Source organism: Lemur catta, chromosome 10 (assembly GCF_020740605.2).
Source record: "Lemur catta isolate mLemCat1 chromosome 10, mLemCat1.pri, whole genome shotgun sequence".
NCBI lineage: Eukaryota > Metazoa > Chordata > Mammalia > Primates > Lemuridae > Lemur > Lemur catta.
Genome location: NC_059137.1, coordinates 81,919,280 through 81,937,749, shown reverse-complemented (window position 1 = coordinate 81,937,749; position 18,470 = coordinate 81,919,280). Strand labels below are relative to the sequence as shown.

At 46.9% G+C, this 18,470-nt stretch overlaps 1 protein-coding gene across 10 annotated transcripts in view; it reads left to right on the top strand.

Annotated features, from left to right (window-relative positions):
• The window catches only part of DAPK1 (death associated protein kinase 1), a 181,243-nt gene extending 164,147 nt beyond the window's left edge, over positions 1-17,096 (top strand). For 5 of the 10 annotated variants that reach the window (XM_045563748.1, XM_045563746.1, XM_045563745.1 and 2 more), the window contains exons 21-27: positions 2,044-2,232; positions 6,813-7,010; positions 8,096-8,234; positions 9,569-9,689; positions 11,661-11,849; positions 14,613-15,841; positions 16,303-16,438. In XM_045563748.1, coding sequence (XP_045419704.1) covers positions 2,044-2,232; positions 6,813-7,010; positions 8,096-8,234; positions 9,569-9,689; positions 11,661-11,849; positions 14,613-15,841; positions 16,303-16,336 — 2,099 coding nt within the window. In that variant the 3' untranslated portion in view covers positions 16,337-16,438. Of the gene's footprint in view, positions 1-2,043; positions 2,233-6,812; positions 7,011-8,095; positions 8,235-9,568; positions 9,690-11,660; positions 11,850-14,612 lie in introns of those variants that run through there. The other 5 variants (XM_045563753.1, XM_045563750.1, XM_045563754.1 and 2 more) reach the window with 3 other exon arrangements.
• Positions 17,097-18,470: the final 1,374 nt, after the last annotated feature.

Sequence of the window (18,470 nt, the reverse complement as noted above, 5' to 3'; positions counted from 1 at the left end):
AGGGAGGCTGCAGGATTCTGGCCCGGCACATGTCAGAGCCCCTGGCCTGGCACCCGGGCTGGCAGTGACCTCTCGTGACCCTCACACCACCGTTACCTGGCTGCCACGCACGTCACTCAGCCTTGTGGATGCTAGGGGTTGTGACTGTGGAGTGGCGGCCCCACAGGAGGGACGATACGGAAGGTGACGGGAGGACGGACGTGCAGGAAGAGCGCTTGCACAGGCCGTCCTGGTTCCCGCCGAGGAGCCTGTGGGAGGAGCCCCTCCCGGCCAGGGCCCGCCACTCTGCACCACCAGGCAGTAGTTAGCAAAAAAACCCACTTCCTCCTGTGATTTCAGTGTTTTCCCCATGAAATTATTCTTTTAATAATGCCATATACTAACCCTGTCCTAACCTCTTATCCTCCCAGTGAAAACTGTCACCAAGGAGGAGGAGTGACTGCAAATCACCAAATAGCGTCTGCCCCACTCAGCTAGCACCTGGGCGCCTGGCACTGAAACAAGGTTTGCCCTGACAGGTGGTCATCCAGGCACAGGTTCCAGGTCACAGCTCAATAGACAAACCCATTTTTCGGAAACCCCTTCGCTTTTGTCAGACTTGGGCCATGATCTGCAGAGAAATACACTGAAATGTTGGCCCTGTTGAGATTGAGGGTTAAGTCATTTTGTTTTCCTCTTACCTTCCTATTTGCCAACTTTTCTGCTTTTTTAATCAGAAATATGTGTGTGTGTGTGTGTGTGTGTGTGTTAAGAATAACTCTTCCATCTTATTGTCCCTCCTCCTTTCTTTGTACCCAGCCTGCCCTTGGGTTCTGCTTGTCCCCTCCTTTGGATATTCCTGTTATCCATGTCTTCAGTCTTAAATATTTGGTTTTACATAAGGGATTGCCTTTGTGTGGGGATCACCGATTTTAAAGGTCAGATTGCCCAGGAGAAATGGTCACTTCCTCAGTGCCTTGCAGTGTCCGTGGAATGAATTGTGAACCAGCAGTCCTTTATGTACAATTCCGCACCTCGAACCTATTCCCAATGCATTCGCTCACAAATACAGGCCGAGCACCCACCTCAGGCCAGGCCCTGAGGCAGACAGACGGCTTCTGCCTGCCCCACGCTGGTGGCGGAGAAGAGGGACGGAGGCTGTGGGCCCGTGAGGACCCGGGGTGCTGAGGAAGCCCTGGGGGCCGTGCTGGGCAAGCAGGGGCTCTGCTCCCTCACGCAGGGACCCGGACTTTGCTGTTCAGCTCATCTCACACGCGTTCCAACGTCACTTACATAGTATTTCCTTTAAACGGACTCACTTTTTCTTACTAAAATACGTTGATTTGAGAATGAAACAGTTAACATCCTCACCATAAATGGAAAACCGTCACTGCTGCCATAGTAAAAATAAATGCAATGAACAGCAAACAGCGTGGCTAAAACCTAACTATCTGCTGATGCCCACTCCCTCATTATTAAAAGGGAAGATTAGCAGGTATTGAGGAGATGCTAAAATCTCAAGGCCACAAATGGAGACTTGCTGCTCGAGTATCTGAAAGGCCTCTGGGAACTTTAAAAAGGAAAACTTTTGGGCCTTGTGTTTCAGCATTACTTAATGCCATGGCCTCCGACTGTCAAAATCATTTTGCATTCAACATAAAAGAATCTCGCGTATTAGAGAGAGAGAGCGGGAGCCAGAGCCACAGAGAGAGACACAGCTAGTATCAGAGAAGCAGCAGGAAGTGAGAAGGGAAGAAATTCCCGACCTTCCTCTCCTCCCCGCTCTCCAGTGTCTCCCCTTGGCTGACCCCAGGCAGAAAGCAAACGGCAAGCAAGCCTGGAGACGCAGCCCCCGGGGCCGGGCTCTCAGGGCACAGAGCAGGGCAGGAAAGGGTTGTGGGGAGGTGGAGGGAACAGAAGAGGCCGGCAGCCCCCCTGGGAGTCCCTGCTGCCCAGCACACTTGCGGCCTGAAGCCAGAGTGCAGTGGGGACGGAGCAGGGGGGAGGGAGAGCAGGACTCGCTGTCCTGGGCAAGGGCTCACTTGCATCCTTTCTGGCCTGCAGTCTCTGTGAGCATCAACAACCTGTACCCGGGCTGCGAGAACGTGAGCGTGAGGAGCCGCAGCATGATGTTCGAGCCGGGCCTCACCAAAGGGATGCTGGAGGTGTTTGTGGCCCCGTCCCACCACCCACACTGCTCGGCCGATGACCAGTCCACCAAGGCCATCGACATCCAGAACGCCTATTTGAACGGTACGCCCTGCCTGCCCCCAGGGAAGGACCTCGGATTTCCCTTTGACAGAGCTGTAAGTCATTCCCCAAGGGGAGCTTGTCCCAGGCGGCATCTGTCATGTCTGGAAGAAAATGCAAGGCAAATGGAGATAGGGAGTGAGGCAGAACTGCGGCTTGGCTGCCTACCTCCCCTAAAAAGGAAAACTGAACACTGGGGTGTCCCCAGCACCTGGCACACAATAGGTACTTGATAAATCACTGTTAAGTAAATTAACAATGTTTTTACATATTTATGGGGTACCCATGATATTTTATTAGATGCATAGAATGTGGAATGGTCACATCAGGGTGTTTGGGGCATCCTTCACTTTGAGTATTTGTTATTTGTAATTTCTATGTGCTGGAAACATTTCAAGTCCTCTCTTCTAGCTACTTCAAAATATACAATACATTGTTTTTTACTACAATCACCCTACTCTGCTGTTGAACATTAGAACTTACCCCTTCTATATGTTTGTGCCCGTTAACCAACCTCTCTTCACACACACCCAACACACACCCTGCCCAGCTTCTAGTATCTATCATTCTACTCTCTGTCTTCATAAGATCAATTTTTTTATCTCCTACGTACGAGTGTGAACATGCTGTATTTGTTTTGTCCGTGCCTGGCTTATTTCACTTAACACACGACCTCCAGTTCCATCCATGTTGCTGCAAATGACAGGATTTCCTTCTTTTTTATGGCCAAGTAGTATTTCATTGATATACAATACCACGTTTTCTTTATCCATTCATCCATTGATGGGCATTCAGGTTAATTCCATATCTTCACTATTGTAAGTAGTGCTGCAATAAACATGGGCACATAGGTGTTGCTTGGATATACTGATTTCCTTTCCTTTGGGTAAATACCCAGCAGTGGGATTGCTAGATTATAAGGTACTTCTATTTTTAGTTTTTTGAGAACTCCCTACTGTTTTCCATAGTGGCTATTGCAATTCACACTCCCACCAACAGTGTATCAGAGTTCCCTTTTCTCTGCATCCTCACCAACATCTGTTAATTTTTGTGTTTTATAGCAGCCATTCTAACTGGGGTAAGATGATATCTTACGGTGGTTTCAGTTTGCATTCCCTTCATCATTAGTGATGTTAAGCATTTTGTTATGTATCTGTTGACCTTTTGTATGTGCTGTTTTGAGAAATGTCTGTTCATCCTTTGCCCACTTTTTAATGGGATTTTTTGTTTTCTCACTGTTGAGTTATTTGAGTTCCTTATATATTTTGGATATTAATCCTTTGTCAGATGAATAATTTGGTAATATTTTTTCCCATTCAAAAGGTTGTCTTTTCATTCTGTTGATTGTTTCCTTTGCTGTGCAGAAGTTTTTTAGTTTAATATAGTCCTGTTAGTCTATTTTTATTTTTGTTACCTGTGCTTTTCAGGTTTTAGCCATAACATCTTTGCAAGACTAGTGTCCTCAAGTGTTTCTCCTATGTTTTCTTCTAGTAGTTTTATAATTTCAAGTCTTACATGTAAGTCTTTAATCCATCTTGAGTTGAATTTTTATATTAATATTATGAGAGGTAGTGGTTCAGTTTCATTCTTCTGCATATAGATAGCCAATTTTTCCAGCACCATTTATTCAAGAGGGTATTGTTTACCCAATTTTTGTTCTGGCTTCTTGGTTGAAAATTAGTTGGCTATAAATACATGTATTGATTTCTGGGCTCTCTATTTTGTTCCATGGCTCTATGTCTTTATATGATAGTACCAATACCATACTGTTTTGGTGGCTATAGCTTTGCAGTCTATGTTGAAGTCAGATAGTGTGATGCCTCCAGCTTTGTTCTTTTCACTCAGGATTGCTTTGGATATTCTTTTTTGGCTCCATATGAATTGCACTTTTGTGTTTTCTATTTCTGTGAAAAATGACTTTGGTATTTTGTTGTTTTTTTTGTTTTTTTTGTTTTTTTTTCTTTTCTTTCAGAGACAGGGTCTCATTCTGTCACCCAGGCTGGAGGGCAGTGGCATGATCATAGCTCACTGCAGCCTCAAACTCCTGCACTCAAGTGATCCTCCTGCTTCAGCCTCCTGAGTAGCTGGGACTATAGGCGCATGCCACCATGCCCAGCTAATTTTTTAATTTTTTGTAGAGATGGGGTCTCACTGTGTTGCCCAGGCTGGTCTCAAACGCCTGGCCTCAAGTGATCTTCCCACCTTCACTTCCCCAAATGCTGGCATTATAGGCGGGAGCTACCACGCCCTGTGACATTGGTATTTTGATAGAGATTGCTTCAAATCTGTAGATTACCTTGAGTAGTATGGTCATTTTCACAATATTAATTCTGATACCTGACCATGGGATGTCTTTCCATTTGTTTGTGTCCTCTTCAATTTCTTTCATCAGTCTTTTATAGTTTTCCTCATAGAGGTCTTTCACTTTCTTGGTTAAATTTATCACTAGGTATTTTATTTTTTTATTGTAAGTGGGATTGTCTTCTTGATTTCTTTCTCAGCTGGTTCAGTATTGGTGTGTAGAAATACTACTGGTTTTTATATGTTGCTTTTTTTATCCTACAAATTTACTTATTTACTATGAATTTATTTATCAGATCTAAGAATTTTTTTGGTGGAGTCTTTAGGTTTTTCTAGATATAAGGTCACATCATCTGCAAACAGGGGCAGTTTGACTTCCTCTTTTCCAATTTGGATGCCTTTTATTTCTTTCTCTTGCCTGATTGCTCTGGCTGGGACTTCCAGAAGGTTGAATATGGGTGGTAAAAGTGGGCATCCTTGTCTTGTTCCAGTTCTTCGAGGAAAGGCTTTCAGCTTTCCTGTATCTATCTCTTTGATAAATTTCTCATTAATATCTGGAATTGTCCTTCTGATCTTTTTATATTGTTTTTCTGTATTTTCTTGCATTTCATTAAGGTTGTTTAATATTATTATTTTGAATTCTTTTTCTGGGATTTTACAATTTCTTTTTCATTGGAATCTATTGCTGGAAAGTTATTGTGTTCTTTTGGAGGCATGATATTTCTTTGCTTTTTCATATTTCTTGTGTCCTTACATTGATACCTGTGCATCTGGTATAACAGTCACTTCTTCCAACTTTTTGAATTTGTTTTCATAGGGAAGAACGTTTCCCTGAAGTTGTAATCTAGTGTTTTGGGCCCTTTGGCTTTGATTCTGGGTGTGTGCAGGTAGTGTAGTCCTTATGTGGTTTCTTTGGCCGTAAATAGCAGGAGTGGTGTCTGTGATTTCCTCTGTGGCTTAGGGTATGGTTGTTAGTGGAGGCTATGGTTAAGTTTTAATGGGGACAGGGATGCCAGGTGGGCCAGTCCTCGGCCCCCAGTGGTGGCAGTGGTGAACTGAGCATGGCTGTCATTGGTCCCCAAGGCAATGTATGCTGGCACAGGTGTGGGCCCATTCTTGGGCTCAGGTGCTGGGAGTGGCAGTGGTAAGCTAGGCAGGTAGGTGAGTTCTTGGACCCCTGGACAGTGGGCATGGCATCAGCAATGGCAGTAGCAGACAACTCTCTGGCTTCCAAGTAGCGTTGCAGTGGCTGCAATGGGCTAGGTGGCCCAGTACCCAGGCCCACAGGTGACACATGTGGGTACGTGTTAGTTGTGGTGGTAGCAGTAGGTTGGGTGGGCCTGACCACAGGCCTCCAGGGGGAGTGCTCAGGCACCAATGGTGGTGGATTGGTTGGGCAATCCACAGACTCCTGGACAGCGTAATTGGGCACTGAGGCAGAGATAGAGCCAGGCCAGCCAAACCTGTCCTCAGGTCCCCTGGTGGTGCGTGCAGGTGCTGGCTGTGGTAGGGAGGGGCAGGATGATCCCCAAGCCCCAGCAGAATGCTTGGGTAGGGGTGATAGCACCTGTGCTGCAGCCCTGCTGCTGACAGTGGGGTTGCTTTCTGTGACAGCAGCTATATACAACCTGCTGGCGATGGCTGCAGCTGCACTGGCTATGGGTGAGGAGTTCTGTGTCAAGGTGTGTGAAAATGAGTGCATAGTAGGGTCGCTGCCAACAGCTTGCATTCCAGCCCTGACGGCAACAGCTAGACAGAGAGATGGTTGCAGGTGGGGCATATCATCAGTGGGGCTGGGAGCTGCGGAGATGCAAGGGCTGTTGGGCCCAGGGCAGGATGGAGTCTGTAGGTGCTGGACTGTGAAATGGCACCGTGCTGTAGCTGCTTAGGACTCAGGGGACATGCCATCAAAACCAGCTTCATAACAACCCACTCTCATGGGAACCAATCCATTCCTATAAAAACTAATGCAGTTTTATGAGAGCAAGAACTCACTCACCTCCACAAGAACAGCACCAAGCCTTTCATGAGGGACTCGCCCTCCCAGACACTTCCTGCTAGGCGCCACCTCCCAACACTGCCGCCCTGGGGGTCAGATTTCAATGTGAGTTTCAGTGGGGACAAACTGTCTGCAATCATGGCAAGATGTTAGTTACATAGACAGATGAATGCCATGGACATCACTAGCCCTCCTTGGAGCTCCTAGAGTACTAAGAAAAATTATGATTGAAATTTGGTGGTGGTGTCTCGGTATGGGAATCTCCGCTTTTCTTTTTCTGTAGGAGTTGGCGACTTCAGCGTGTGGGAGTTCTCTGGAAACCCTGTGTACTTCTGCTGTTATGACTATTTTGCTGCAAATGATCCCACGTCGATCCATGTCATTGTTTTTAGTCTAGAAGAGCCCTATGAGATCCAGCTGAACCAAGTGATTTTCTGGCTCAGTTTCCTGAAGTCCCTCGTCCCAGTCGAAGAACCCATAGGTGAGCTAAGCACCCGTGGGCGAGCGAGCGTCCTTCCTGCGGCCGGCCGGGAATCGCCTCCTCCCTCCAGGCTCCTGCTCTGCTCCTGCCGCTGGTGCAGGCCTGGCAGCCCGGCCACGTGCAGATCCCACACCTTGTGGCTCCTCCTGCTGGGAAACTTCCAGTCTGGAAAGCTTCCTGGGGCTCAGCCGTTCATGGTGGTCTGTAGAAAGATTTTGTATCATGATCGTGTGTTCCTGCCTCAGCGGCCCGATTCTGAGCAAGTCATTTAGAGCCATTTCTCAGATTCTGTCTACACTTTTGAGCTGTGGTCGTTTTGTTGGGTGCAGAATGAATCCCTGCTTGGAAGGCTGCTGCTCCTGTACCTAAAGGGAACAGAATTAGTCAGCAGCAGGAGCTCTCCTTCCTTCGGCAGTTATGAGACAGGACCGAGTTGCCTGAATGTGTGAGCTTTATTCCTAAAGGAGAGGACAACATGGAATAAACTTCTTTTGTTCTTCACATACAAGAGAAGCAGCCTTCCCTGGTGAAATGCAGTACTTAGCAGTCAATTTTTTTCCAGAAAAGCCTTTAATAATAAAATAAATTGGGCTTAATTCCCCTCAAGATACTGCCATTTTTACCTCTTTCTTTCCCTTTTATTTTTCATGGTTTTTTGTTTTAAACATGCCCATAAGTGAAAGACTCTCTGTGTGACTTGCAGACCGTTTCTCTCTGAGCCGTCCCTGGGGCGTTGCTGCAATCACGGGGCTTTTTTGGTCTTGTAAAGAGTGTCCCTCACTGTGCAGATGGGGGCTATTTGGAAGAAGACCTGAGAAGCTGCCTTTCGGTCTGGGGTCAGTTCTGGCCCACTCTGAGCAAACTTCTCTGAGGCCCAGGAAATAGGCTCACCTTCCTGTTGGCCGGGCCTAGGGACTTCTAGAGTTCACACTTCACGGTGGGCGTGGGGGCCTCATGTCTGTGGCAGGTTGTCCATCCACCTGCAGAGACCGCCTGGGCATGAGGTCAGCACACCCCCTGCCCTGGGCGGGAGAGTCAGCCAGGTAGGAGGACCCCCCTCGTAACACAGCTCTCTCTGCCCCCAGCCTTTGGTGGCAAGCTGAAGAACCCACTCCGAGTTGTCCTGGTGGCCACCCACGCTGACATCATGAATGTTCCTCGACCAGCTGGAGGCGAGTTTGGATACGACAAAGATACATCGTTGCTGAAAGAGATCAGGAACAGGTGAGGGGCGGCCACTGGGTCTGCAGCCCAGGTGGTAGCCTCCTGCCCAAGGAACCGAATCAGGGCTGTGAAAAATACAACAGAAGTCACATGAACCACAGAAAGGAATTAAAGACCATTTATCCTTGGTTGACTTTATTGTTGTATGGGTTGAGTATCTCTTATCCAAAATGATTGAGACCAGAAGTGTTTTAGATTTCATATTTTTTTGGCTTTTTGGTATAGTTTCATATACATAATAGTTGAACATCGGCAAGAGGAAAATTCTAAATCTGAAATGCTCCACTGAGCATTTTCTTTGAGCATCATGTTGGTGCTCAGAAAGTTTTCAGATATTAGAACATAACAGATTTCACTTCCTGATTAGAGATGAACAACCTCTATTTTTTGTTGTTATCAAAGCAGTAAATCCACATAATGACAAATACAAGCAAAGAATGCATGATGAAAAACATCCTCTACCTCCTTCCTCACCTCCCAGTACCACTGCCCAGAGATAATTTGTAGTTGGTTTAGTTTTCAGTCCTTTCGATGATTATCACAGTAACACTAATCAGTGTTTCTCAAAATATAAGCTGTAATCCACTAATGGGTCATAAGATACATTTAGGGGACCATGACCAACTCTTTTTTATTTTTATTCATTTTTTATGTGACTTTATTTGCAGGTATCTTTTTTAAATGAGATGGGATGGAAAGGAATAGAATGGGATACATCAGAGTATATTTGATGTCATTTATGAAGCTTTTTATCACTTATCTATATGAGTGTGTATGGGGTCATGATATAAAATATATATTTTTACTTGGACTCTATCAAAAAGTTTGAACATGCCACTCTATATAATATGCCAGCAACTTAGATATTGAATTCTTAACTTGAGACACTTATCTGTTGCCATGCAGATGTGAAAATGGGGCTTCTATTAATATGTTTAGATCAATGGTGTAACTTTTGAGTTCATACCTCTACTCTTAGTTCCTCCACTTTCAACAGTATCTCTTCTCCCAGACTGTAAGGTGAGAGCATTAGGCCTCGCCTTTCTGTGTCAGGAGAACTGACATCTCTCCAGGCTGTGTTCCTGCAGCTTTGTTGAAACCTGAAGCTCCTGTGTGGATGACTTGGAGCTCGTGCCAGTGTCCCCACGCCTCTACATGCAGTGCGATAGATAAGGCAGAGTCCACCAAACAGCAGGGATGGAGGGGCCTTTGCAAGGTTACCAGAACTTTCCTTGCCTCCTCCCAACCTCTCGGGCCAGTAGGAGCCTGGCCTCTCCATAGAAAGACCTGGTGAGATTGATTCACTGCTAAGGAAGCTCCTTCTTTTCCCATAGGTTTGGGAATGATCTTCACATTTCAAATAAGCTGTTTGTTCTGGATGCCGGGGCTTCTGGGTCTAAGGACATAAAGGTACTTCGAAGTCACCTGCAAGAAATACGGAGCCAGATTGTTTCGGTAAGTATACCCTGGAGAGGACCGGGCCCAAACTTGGCCGACACCACCCAGTGAGCCAGGGAGTTGGGCCTTTTGTGCTGCCCTCTTGGTTCAATTTTGGCACCAGGGACAGCTTCATAGTAGGACCCAGCACGAGGTGGCTGAATGGACATGTTTTTGTCCTAGTGCTGTCAGACAAGGAAGGAAGAATAGAGAAACAAGGAGATGACTGGAGATAAAAGGTTGTTATGGGCACAGTTGGACCACTTCAGATTGTATGAAATCCTTACAGTTTTAATGGTTTGTTTAAAAATGATTTCTTTAATAAATTACAAAAGAAATTCAAAAGTGACTTACTGTAGCATATTTAGAAAATTCAGAAAAGTGGAAAAAGAGTCACTAACAAACTAGTGGAAGACATAAAATAATAGATAAACAAATGGAATGAGACTGCATTCTTGGATTGTAGGATATGACCCAATATTTAATTTTTCCCATGTTATATAAACTTAGTACAATTCCAGCTAGCATCTGAATGGGATTGAGGGGATTAGTTTTTTCGGAAAATTTCCATGGAAAAGTTAATAAGACATAGGCTCTATAATAAATACAGTTAAATAAGAGGAAAAGCTTAGAGAATATAGAAGTAAATCACAGTATCTGTAGAAATGTAATGGAAAACAAAGATATTTTAATTTAACGGGGGAAAAGTTTATTTAATAAGTGATCATAGCACAACTGGTGATTTGCATGGAAGGAAATGAGGTTGGACTCCTACACTCTATGGCGTCTAAAAATAAATTCATTAAAATTTTAAAATGTAAAAAAATAAAACAATAAATATCTTGAATGGAAATTTAGGGAATGTATTTTTAAAATAACCAGGTACTGGGGAAACCTTTTAAAACAAGGTAGAAAACCCCAGAAGTTTTCAAAGAAATTTGAAAAGACGATTCAACTGTATCTATTTGACAACATAAAGTTTTTCTAATTTTTTTCTGGCAAATAAATTCGATAGACGAAGTTGAAGGGTGAAATAGATTGGGAAAAACATTCTCAATGTATTTGACAGATAAAGGGTTACTATCTATAATATCTGAAAAACTCAACGAAAATTGGTAGGAAAAGGGCAAATGGGCTAAATGGAAAAAATGCTAAAATGGAAAACTGCTCACATGCTCTCAGGAATGTTCTACCACTGAAGCCTGGGTGTAAACTCTGGCCAGGTGTGCATCTGCCTCTCCTGGCCAGCAGGTCCCGCCTCCTGTCACAGCGCCCCCTTTCTAGAACACTGCACTTCCAACACCAGGCTCCATTCCCCACGTGCTTTGGGGATTCTCAGGAAACTCCCCTCTCAGGAAAACCTGGCCCTGGGACACACCAGATGCCCTTGCTTCCCTGTGGAGGCCCCGTGATGGCAGAGTGAGCAGACGGGGGGTGGTCTAGGAGGCCCGGGAGGACTCTGGTCACACAAACTCGTGGACAGTGGTCTGGGTCTGTGGAGCCCCAGCGCGTCCCCACCGGGTCTGGATTAAGGCTGCATTCCCTAGGCAGGAGGGAGTGTGTGAGTTTTGAACTGGGCAGTGGCATGACCCGCTGCTTTGCAAGTGAGGGAGTGAGAGAGAGACACAGGGAGAGAGGAAAGGAGGGAGGGAGGAAGAAGCGAGTAACACGTAAGTAGGTGGTGAATATTAGTTGACGCAGTGATTGAGTCCACAATTCCAAAAACACTCTTGGAAGACTCACCATCCATGTAACATGACCAGTAGAACTGAAAAGCCTCCATAAAACTTTAGGTTTGATAAATAGATTCGATTCAAAACAACTCTACAAAAAATAACTGCCCCGGTCCTCAACCATAAAAGCGCTCACTCATTCACCCAACCAATCAGGTGCAACATGCCTGAATGACAGGCCTCACCTCACCTGGGTCCTCCTCCTCAGCATCCACAGCGGCAGGTGAGGTGACCTGTCCTGCCCCGCCTGTTCTAGGTCTGCCCTCCCATGACTCACCTGTGTGAGAAAATCATCTCCACGCTGCCTTCCTGGAGGAAGCTCAATGGGCCCAACCAGCTGATGTCGCTGCAGCAGTTCGTGTATGACGTGCAGGACCAGCTGAACCCCCTGGCCAGCGAGGAGGACCTCAGGCGCATCGCTCAGCAGCTGCACAGCACAGGCGAGGTGAGGGCTCTGCGACTCACATCTGTCCCAAATGCCAGCTCCTGGAGGTGGCAGGAGCCTGGGGAGGCAGACGGAAAATGACCCAACTACCCATAATATTTCCAGACGTGTGACTGTTAACATCCGGCTTCAAGTGACCCTCTGAACAGCAGTTCTCTGCTTTCCCACCTCACTTTAGGAGCTGTCATTTTGTCTTGTCATGTTTCTTGTTTTCCAGATTCCCTCAGTTAGGGGGCGCAGGGCCTGCTGCCCTGGTGACTGGGTATCCCCTCACGCCCCCCGGTCACCTGGAGCTTCCCTGCCATTCCTGGCAGCCTTCAGGATGGCGGCTTTCCATGGAGCGTGGACTGGCCAGCTCCACACTTGGGTTCACAATCGAAAAAGGCAGCGAGGGGTTCTCATAGAGACAGTGTCTGGGGACGCTGAGACAGATAGATAGTGCACAGACACACAGACTAATCATAATTCGAGTACGCATGAAAAAAAACACAGCAAGCTCTGCCTGCCAGAAATGACCCGAAAATGGGAGTCTCTGCTCTGGTTCTGTTACATTCAGCTCTGGGGCGCCGGTTGGAAAGCCTGTTCTGATCGCGTCCTATGCAGTGCCCAGAACGAGGGTGTGGCCCTTGAGTTCCTGCATGAGGTGACATCAGGAGACAGCATCAGCTGCACTGGGCCAAGAAGAGTGGATGTGAATATTAAACTAGAACCAGCTCTGAGATAATTAAAAGCCAGAGCTCGCCTCTCCAGTCTCAGGTGCCAGGTCTGACTCTATGAGCCACGTATTCTTAAAATTAAACTTGAATCCAGAAGCCAGTGACCCTGAAAACTAGAGCCTCAGGCAGTGATTTTGTCAACCTTTAAACTCCCGGTTAACCGCTGGCTAATCTGACTGCTCCAGGAGTACTGGAAAATGACGTGTCCAAGGAAGAAGACAGGCAAAGTGTCAAAGCTTAGATTATAAGATACTGGCGGATATTAAGAATGTCATAATTATAATAATGAACTCCTTTGGCAAAGCATTCCGTTGCATTCTTGGTTTTGACCAGCACCTTTCTAGATCAGAGCATATAATTCACTTATTTGACATCATCCCTCTCTGCCCTTGAGACTTTCCTAAGTCAGTGAAGACTCAAAGAAGGACGACAATAAAGGGGAGCCTACCCCACGGGGCCCCCGCCCTGACTGGCCCCAGCCCTCCTCCAGTCCTGCCTTCTGGCACCTGCTCTGCAGATCTCACTCCCATTTCCCCAGCAGCCCTTCTGATGTGTCCCTTCTGGTCCAGGACACAGCATTTAGTGAGCTCTGTCGCCTCCTTACTGTGCTCCACTAGGGGACAGCTTTTCAGTCTCTGTCTTTTGTGACCCTGAGGAGACAGCAGTGTTTAGGACGCAATTGCAAATCGTTGTTCCACCAAATGCCACATCCAGAACTTAAGAGATACTGGCTCCACCATTCAGGAGTTTCCAACTTAGGCTCAGTTTAGAACGGAATCATGGAAGGAGGACGTCTTGAAGGGATAAGCCCGACTGTCGGTGGAAGAGTCCTGTTGCCGAGAGGCAGAGTCCGAGCCTCCAGGTGAGGAAGGAGTGGCCTTGGGTGGCCTCTGTTCATAGCACTAGCTCAGAGCAGGAGGGGAGATAGGAAGTGCAACTATTCCAAAAAGGGAAAGTTACTTCTGTTTTTTGTCACATTTTTTTCTTTCCGACTTTTGATTTTTTAAAGAAATAAACAACCATAAACCTGCAGTCCCTTCTGGTCACCATCCCCCATCTCATTCCTATCCCTGTCTCTGGAGCCAACAGTTACCATGGAAGCATATCTTTCCAGACCTTTTTAATGATGGGTGTTTAAAATTTACATAATGATATAGCCAGGCAAGGTGGCTCATGCCTGTAATCCTAGCACTCTGGGAGGTGGAGGCAGGAGGATTGCTTGAGGTCAGGAGTTCAAGACCAGCCTGAGCGAGAGTGAGAGCCCATCTTTTACCTAAAATTAAATTTTAAAATTAACAATAAAATTTACACGTTATAAAATATTCTGAATCTTTTTTGAAAAATCTTTTGAAAAATGTCAAGCCCTCAGCAAAGTTGCAAGAGTAGTACCATGAACCCCCCCTCTGCTTTACATTTAAATTGACCAACTATTTACATTTTGCTCCATTTGCTTGATTCCTCTGTCTTCTGGTTATGCACTTATTTCTTTTATAGACATCATAACATTTCTCCCCTAAATAATTTAGCCTGCATCTCCTAAAGACCATATTTTCCCTTATAACACAATATAATTGATCAAAACAACATGATATAGTACTATGATTTAATATATAGTCCTCCAAGGGTGACTTTGAGCAAAAATTTTGAGAAAATGAATATATAGTTCTCATGCAAGAGTTTTCCAGTTGTCCCAAAAATTTCTTTCATAACGATTTTTATTTCTGTATGTATTTATTTTGGGATTCAGAATCCAGTCTGAAATCACTCGTTGCGTTTGGTTGCCATTTCTCTTCTTTTTTCTTTCATTTCATTGGCCTTTTTGAAGACTCAGGGGTAATTGTTTTCCAGAATTTCTGTTCTGACATTGTCAGGATGTTTTTCCGCTCAGTGTTTGGTCTTTGAGATGCATCCGTGTGAATGACCCTGGATCATTCCTTAGAACATCTGCTCAGACGCCATCGCCGGGACCAGGCCCTTTCCTAGCCTGGCTGGTGCACCTGACCCGGGCTGTTTCCCTAAGGTGACCCTGTGCTGTCCCCTCTGGCAGATCAACATCATGCAGAGCGAAACGGTGCAGGACGTGCTGCTCCTGGACCCCCGCTGGCTCTGCACCAGCGTCCTGGGGAAGCTGCTGTCCGTGGAGACCCCGCGGGCCCTGCACCATTACCGGGGCCGCTACACCGTGGAGGACATCCAGCGCCTGGTGCCCGACAGCGACGTGGAGGAGCTGCTGCAGATCCTCGACGCCATGGACATCTGCGCCCGCGACCTGAGCAGCGGGACCATGGTGGACGTCCCCGCCCTGATCAAGACGGACAACCTGCACCGCTCCTGGGCCGACGAGGAGGACGAGGTGATGGTGTACGGCGGCGTGCGCGTGGTCCCGGTGGAGCACCTCACGCCCTTCCCGTGCGGCATCTTTCACAAGGTGCAGGTGAACCTGTGCCGCTGGGTGCACCAGCAGAGCACGGAGGGCGACGCGGACATCCGCCTGTGGGTGAACGGCTGCAAGATCGCCCACCGCGGCGCCGAGCTGCTGGTGCTGCTGGTCAACCACGGCCAGGGCGTCGAGGTGCAGGTGCGCGGTCTGGAGACGGACAAGATCAAGTGCTGCCTCCTGCTGGACTCGGTGTGCAGCACCATCGAGAACGTCATGGCCACCACGCTGCCCGGGCTCCTGACCGTGAAGCACTACCTGAGCCCCCAGCAGCTGCGGGAGCACCACGAGCCCGTCATGATCTACCAGCCGCGGGACTTCTTCCGGGCGCAGACGCTGAAGGAGACCTCCCTGACCAACACCATGGGCGGGTACAAGGAGAGCTTCAGCAGCATCACGTGCTTCGGGTGCCACGACGTCTACCAGCAGGCCAGCCTCGGCATGGACATCCACGCGTCCGACCTGAACCTCCTGACGCGGAGGAAACTCAGCCGCCTGCTGGACCCGCCCGACCCCATGGGGAAGGACTGGTGCCTTCTCGCCATGAACTTGGGCCTCCCCGACCTCGTGGCCAAGTACAACACCAACAACGGGGCTCCCAAGGACTTCCTCCCCAGCCCGGTCCACGCCCTGCTGCGGGAGTGGACCTCCTACCCCGAGAGCACGGTGGGCATCCTCATGTCCAAACTGAGGGAGCTGGGTCGCCGGGATGCGGCCGACTTCCTGCTGAAGGCATCCTCCGTGTTCAAAATCAACCTCGACGGCAACGGCCAGGAGGCCTATGCCTCAAGCTGCAACAGTGGCACCTCTTATAATTCCATTAGCTCGGTCGTGTCCCGGTGAGGGCAGCTTCTGGCTTGGGCAGGGTCTCTTTGGACTGCAGAGCAAGGGGGGTGCAGCCCATCCTTCCCATTGGAGATGCCCAGGGCATTCCTTCCTACCCACATCCCGAGGGACCCCCGCCCCCACTCCACCTGCTCCTCTGCCCCTGCTACCGCCCTGCCTCTCGCATTCCCTTGTCTCTGGATGGTCTTCCCAGTTTCAGAGCAGAGCAGATCCTTTGCTTTGGCCGTTTGAAAAGCTAGTGTAGCTCCTCTCAGTGTTTTGGACTCCATCTCTCGTCCTCCGATACCTTGCTTTTAATGCAATTTTACTGGAATTCCTAATTTTCAATCAAATTTTTTAACTACTATATTGATTGTCCTTTAAAAACAGAAAAGCGCATATTTATCCAAAGTGTGTATTTCTTATACTTTCTTTGTTATACCATCTCCTCAGCTTATCTCTTTTATATTTGTAGGAGAAACTCCCATGTATGGAATCCCACTGTATAATTTATAAACAGACAATATGTGAGTGCCTTTTGCAGAAGAGGGTGTGTTTGAAACCATCAGAGTCAGCCAGGAGCTGTCACCAAGGAAATGCTACCTCTCTGTCCCTTGCTGTATGCTGATCACCGCCAGAGGTGCTTCACCCTGAATTTTGTTGTTTTTTTCTTCCCAGCAATGTCTGTGTTTTGTTTGGCAAGGAAAAGAGAGAAAGGAATCTTCCTCCAGGGTGATTTCATTGGCCGTGTTGTTGCTATACGAAGACATTTTCATTTTGCTTTTGTTGGAACGTCAATGTGAATGTCCTCACGAAACCTACAAGCTGTCAGGCTTCATCATTCCCGCTCATCTCAGGTAGAAGGTTGACACAGTTGTAGGGGTGCGGAGACCTGTGTAAGAATTCAGAAGAGCCCTGACTCATCATTTGTGGCAGTCCGTTGTAATTCGTGCATAGCAGATGGTTTCCACATTTAGATCTTGGTTTGATAACTTCCTGTAACTTGAAGTCTAAAAGCAGAAAATAAAGGAGGCAAGTTTTCTTCAGTGATTTTAAATTGTGATAGAGTTTTAAACTGATGAGGGAACAGGTCCTCATTCTTCTGTCCTGAGAAGCATGTAATGTTAATGTTGTATGTATATATATATATGCACTATGTATATACATATATATTAATACTGGTATTTTTACTTAATCTATAAGATGTCGTAAAAAAGTTAAGTTTTTTTCTTTTTCTTTTTTTAAATAAATAAACTGTTGCTCGTTGCATTAGTTTTGTTAGACTTTAATTCAAAAGGATTTCTCTTTCTTTGTTGTGTTATCACAGCCATCATCCCACATGTTACCGTAGAAACTCATCTGAAATCCAGAAAGTCATTAAGCCTAAGCCCTCAGGGTTTGAAAAAAAAAACCATTTTTGTAGGTGCTTAATTATTACCAAAACTAGGAATGGTATGGGAAAGTTAAAAGAGCCCAGATGAGTTTCACATTTCTTCTTATTTTAAAGAAAAGGGACCCCTTTCATTTTCCTTGGCCCCTTTCCATTTTTCAAAAAAAACCAGATTGAATCTTTTAGTCTTGGCAACAGGGAGCAGAAGAAGCTTTGCTGTTTCTGTACAAAAGTGCCAGGGATGGTGCCAGGAGCAAGAGAAAACCTACAGCAGAAGATGCGTAGCTTCCTGCCCTGCTTTAAATTCAAACTACACTTGCAGTTCGTTTTTCACCCAAACTGTCCACAATAAACATGATTCACTTTTATAAAGAAAAAAGGAAATAGTAATGAATACAATTTAATACTACATATAGCAATACCCAGGAAGGATGACACTGAAGTGGAATTTGTGGTGGCCTTAAGGAGTGGAACCTCCTTTTCTTGTCTTAGCTCTTTCCTCTAAATGTTGGTCTCATTCTCTCCTACTTGAAAAGAGTGCTTCATACTGCAGGGATATAGCAGAGGGGAGCCAAAAGCCAGAGGCAGGGGGTTTGCCTCTTGCGGTATCTGCATGTAAAATCCCAGAGGGGGACTCTGATTGGATCAGCTTGGGTCACCTAGCTATCCCTGTGCAAATCTCAATGGCTAGGGGATATACAGTTGCTAGCAGTGGCCTGGCCTCAGTGACCCTGGGTGGATGTTGGAGGAGGAGCAGTTCTCCCCAAGAAGGAGATTCTGTTAACAGAATAAGGGGGGGTGGGTAGGATGCTGGGCAGCAAATGCAAAGTGTTGCAAGGGCCTTAATGCAGCTGTTCATATGGTTATGGGGCCCCTGGACTCCTGACATTTTGCAGCCATACTCAAGAATCCTTACAATCCATACGTCAAGAGCTTCAGGATCACTGAGCTCACTCCCCCATCAGGCAAAATGCCATGGGAGACATTCCAGGGGGCAGTTTGGGGTCTTTGGGGTCTTCTGTACCAGACACTCTGGTCAGGCTGAAACGATCTGGCAAAGCCGGCTCTGCCCCCTGCAGGAGGGCAGACACCAGACCACAGCTTACCTGCTGTGGCCATCGTGAGAATCAAAAGATGCACGGTCTTGGGAGCCAGAAAGCAAAGCCAGTCATGGACCTTTTCTCTTCCAATTGCTGTGAAATGCACTCAGGCAACATGTTCCTCGTCCCCTCTGGGCTGTGTCATGGCTGCTC